This window comes from Salpingoeca rosetta, assembly GCF_000188695.1.
Source record: "Salpingoeca rosetta unplaced genomic scaffold supercont1.19, whole genome shotgun sequence".
Lineage (NCBI taxonomy): Eukaryota > Choanoflagellata > Craspedida > Salpingoecidae > Salpingoeca > Salpingoeca rosetta.
In genome coordinates, this window is record NW_004754915.1 from 900,758 (window position 1) to 903,639 (window position 2,882).

General features: G+C 54.9%; 2 protein-coding genes across 2 annotated transcripts in view; one reads left to right on the forward strand and one right to left on the reverse strand.

Annotated features, from left to right (window-relative positions):
- The window catches only part of PTSG_07930 (uncharacterized protein), a gene marked incomplete at its 3' end in the record, with an annotated part of 2,557 nt that extends 1,835 nt beyond the window's left edge, over window positions 1-722 (reverse strand). The window contains exons 1-2 of the mRNA XM_004991676.1: window positions 604-722; window positions 1-247 (exon numbers count right to left, since the gene is read on the reverse strand). The exon at window positions 1-247 is cut by the window's left edge and continues 6 nt beyond it. Coding sequence (XP_004991733.1) covers window positions 1-247; window positions 604-717 — 361 coding nt within the window. The 5' untranslated portion in view covers window positions 718-722. The remainder of the gene's footprint in view (window positions 248-603) is intronic.
- Window positions 723-762: 40 nt separating this feature from the next.
- PTSG_07931 (translin associated factor X) overlaps window positions 763-2,882 on the forward strand; it is a gene marked incomplete at its 3' end in the record, with an annotated part of 2,396 nt that continues 276 nt past the window's right edge. Inside the window, exons 1-7 of the mRNA XM_004991677.1 lie at window positions 763-965; window positions 1,131-1,216; window positions 1,394-1,473; window positions 1,654-1,790; window positions 2,025-2,200; window positions 2,406-2,484; window positions 2,640-2,729. Coding sequence (XP_004991734.1) covers window positions 791-965; window positions 1,131-1,216; window positions 1,394-1,473; window positions 1,654-1,790; window positions 2,025-2,200; window positions 2,406-2,484; window positions 2,640-2,729 — 823 coding nt within the window. The 5' untranslated portion in view covers window positions 763-790. The remainder of the gene's footprint in view (window positions 966-1,130; window positions 1,217-1,393; window positions 1,474-1,653; window positions 1,791-2,024; window positions 2,201-2,405; window positions 2,485-2,639; window positions 2,730-2,882) is intronic.

The following is a 2,882-nucleotide window of genomic DNA, read 5'->3' on the forward strand; positions in this document are numbered from 1 at the left end:
CACAGGTGGCAGAGCACGGTGACCAGTTACTCCAGGGCGTAGCACAGTCTTCTGAGTGCATGCTTTGTTGGCTTGGGGTACACCATGCTGCTGGGCAGGTCTGTTGCTGCACGACGGGGTCGCAAAGTGGCTGCAGCTGGTCATACTGCGACTGCAGCCGCCGCCTGTGCCTCACGCACTTTTTGTCACACAGTGACCAATCGGACCAGCGCCCAGCATCACACGAGGTACCATCTTCCTTCTGAACCTGTGTGTCAGTGTCGGACATGGCAGGAGAGTGACCGTGAATTGTGAGTTTGGTATCTGCACTCAGAGGCTGGTTGCGCTGTGAGACTGGCGAGTACACCAGCCAGGTAGGTGAGTAAGCAGATGGGTGAGCAAGGGAGCAAGGGAGCAGAAGAGCAAGGGTGCAAGGGAGCAAGGGAGCAGAAGAGCAAGGGAGCAAGGGTGCAAGGGTGCAAGCGAGCAGGCGAGCAGGCGAGCACACACACACACACACACACACACACACACACACACACACACACACACACACACACACACACACACACACACACACACACACACACACACACGCACACAAACGATGGCACGCATGCCAACCTCATCGGGAGGCTGTGTGATGTCGGGGCTGTGGAAGAGGCGCCTGACGGCAAGGGTGACAAGAGAAAGGACAGCTGCAGTCAGCAGCGCCACTGCCACCTTCTTCACTCGCATCGCCGTGCCGAAAATTGATAGAATTCATCACCCATTTTTCCGTAACCACCACAAGCAAGACGACAGCACAGCCATGGACACAAGCAGAGACAACGAGGAGCAGCGTAACTCCACTGCTGCTGCCACTGCGACAGAGGCGCAGGCGACAGAGCAGCAGAAACCAGAGGCAAAGCAGGAGCACAAGCGCTACAGCGGTGGAGCAGGAAAGCGGAGGCCACACTCCCATCACGAACAACGCCACGGTGCACGTCAGTCGTCACGCCGTGTCTCTGTGTGTTTGAGTGTGGATTATTGGCTTCTTACATGCGTACGCACACAGACACACACACACACACATACAGACACACACACACAGAGACACACACAGACGCACTGCTCACTGGTGTGCGTGTGTGCATGCTTGGCGTGCATAGACGGCAAGCGGGCGAAAGCCGATCTCGATCCCAACAACCCGATGCTGCCACACTTTGTGGAGTATGCCAAGATCTTGACCGACAGGGTAATGTTGCTCAGCCACAAATGCGTGAGCCTGTTCGTGTGTTTGCTCTTGTGTCAAGCTTCCTACACCACGTGCGTCACACACACACACATACAGTCTCTCTCCCTTTCACGACACACACACACATACACACACACGCTTCCTGTATGATCTTGCCCCAACACTCTGAAACAACAGCAAGATCAGCGGGAGCGGCTGGTGAAGCTGAGCCGCGACGTCACCATTGCCAGCAAACGCGTCATCTTCCTCCTGCAGAGGTGCGATCCCATGTTCGCGCACACTCACGCAGTGGCAGCTATCAGTGCAGCCACCCACACATTGCATTGCGTGTTGCGTGCTTTTTCGAGCAGTCGTGCTCACCTCCGTCTGTTTCTCGCGCTGCCGATATTGCTGCTGATGCCGGCGCTGCTGTAATTGCGATGCGTGGTTGGCTGAAGGTACAATGGGACGAATGCGGAGACTCTGATTGCACAAGCCAATGAGAAGCTTGCGTCCATCCACGCAACCATCCGAGCCATTGCCAAGGAGTTGGATGGCACAGATCCAGCCATGCACCACAGAGCATACTCACCAGGTAACTGTGTGTGTATTTGTGTGCGTGTGTATGTGTGCGTGTATGTGTGTGTGTGTGGGGGGGGGGGACATTAAGCTTCCATGTCGAGGTTTCGCACCGACCCAAGAACCCTCCCTCCCCCAATGCTAGCAGCAACAGTGGTGTTCATGAATTTGCGCTGCTCCATGCCACCATGCTGCCAGTCTCATGTCAACATCACATCCACGCTTCCCACGGCCTGCGCACCCCAAAAAGGCATGCAGGAGTACATTGAGGCAATCACCTTCATGGCATACATCAAGGATGGGTCGCTGCCATCACCAGAGGACATTGCAGCCCTCATTTTCGATGGCGCTGGCGACGATGATCCGCGCATGGCTATCGTGTCTACCGACTACATTCTCGGCATTGCCGATCTCACCGGCGAACTCGTACGTCGACCCGTGGTGGCGTGTGATTGTGTGTATGTGTGTGGTGTGTTGTGATGTGTGTGTGTGTGTATGTGTGTGTCGTGTGTGTGATATGTGTGTGAGGTGTTAGATGTGTGCAAAGCGTGTCGAAAGCTGCAGTCGTGAAACTGGCGGTGTACACCACTGACGCGCGAATCCACGCCAACGCCCCTCCACTTCGATTCAGATGCGGCTGTGCATCAACAACGCCACAGACAACACCATCCCCTTTCAAATCTGCGAACGCATGCGTGACATCTACGAAGGTATGCTGCTGCTGCAGCAGCTGCTGATGGCGGTGGTGGCGGTGGTGTTGTTGGTAGTGGTGTTGTGTGTGTGTGTGTGTGTTGTGGTGATGGCGTTGGTGACGTGAATAAGCCCTGCAAGTCATGGTATGTGCACGTGTGCGTTTGAATGACAGGCTTTCTGTCCATTTCGCCCAAGATGCGTATGAAGGACTTTGAGAAGAAGATGGAGGTGATGGGAAACTCGCTCCGAAAAGTCGAAAAGAGTGAGTTACTTGTGTGTGTGTGCGTTTATGTGTGAGTGCGTTTATGTGTGTGCGTGTGTGTGTGTGTGTGTGTGTGTGTGTGTGTGTGTGTGTGTGTGTGTGTGTGTGTGTGTGTGTGTGTGTGTGTGCGTGTGTGTGTGTGTGTGTGTGTGA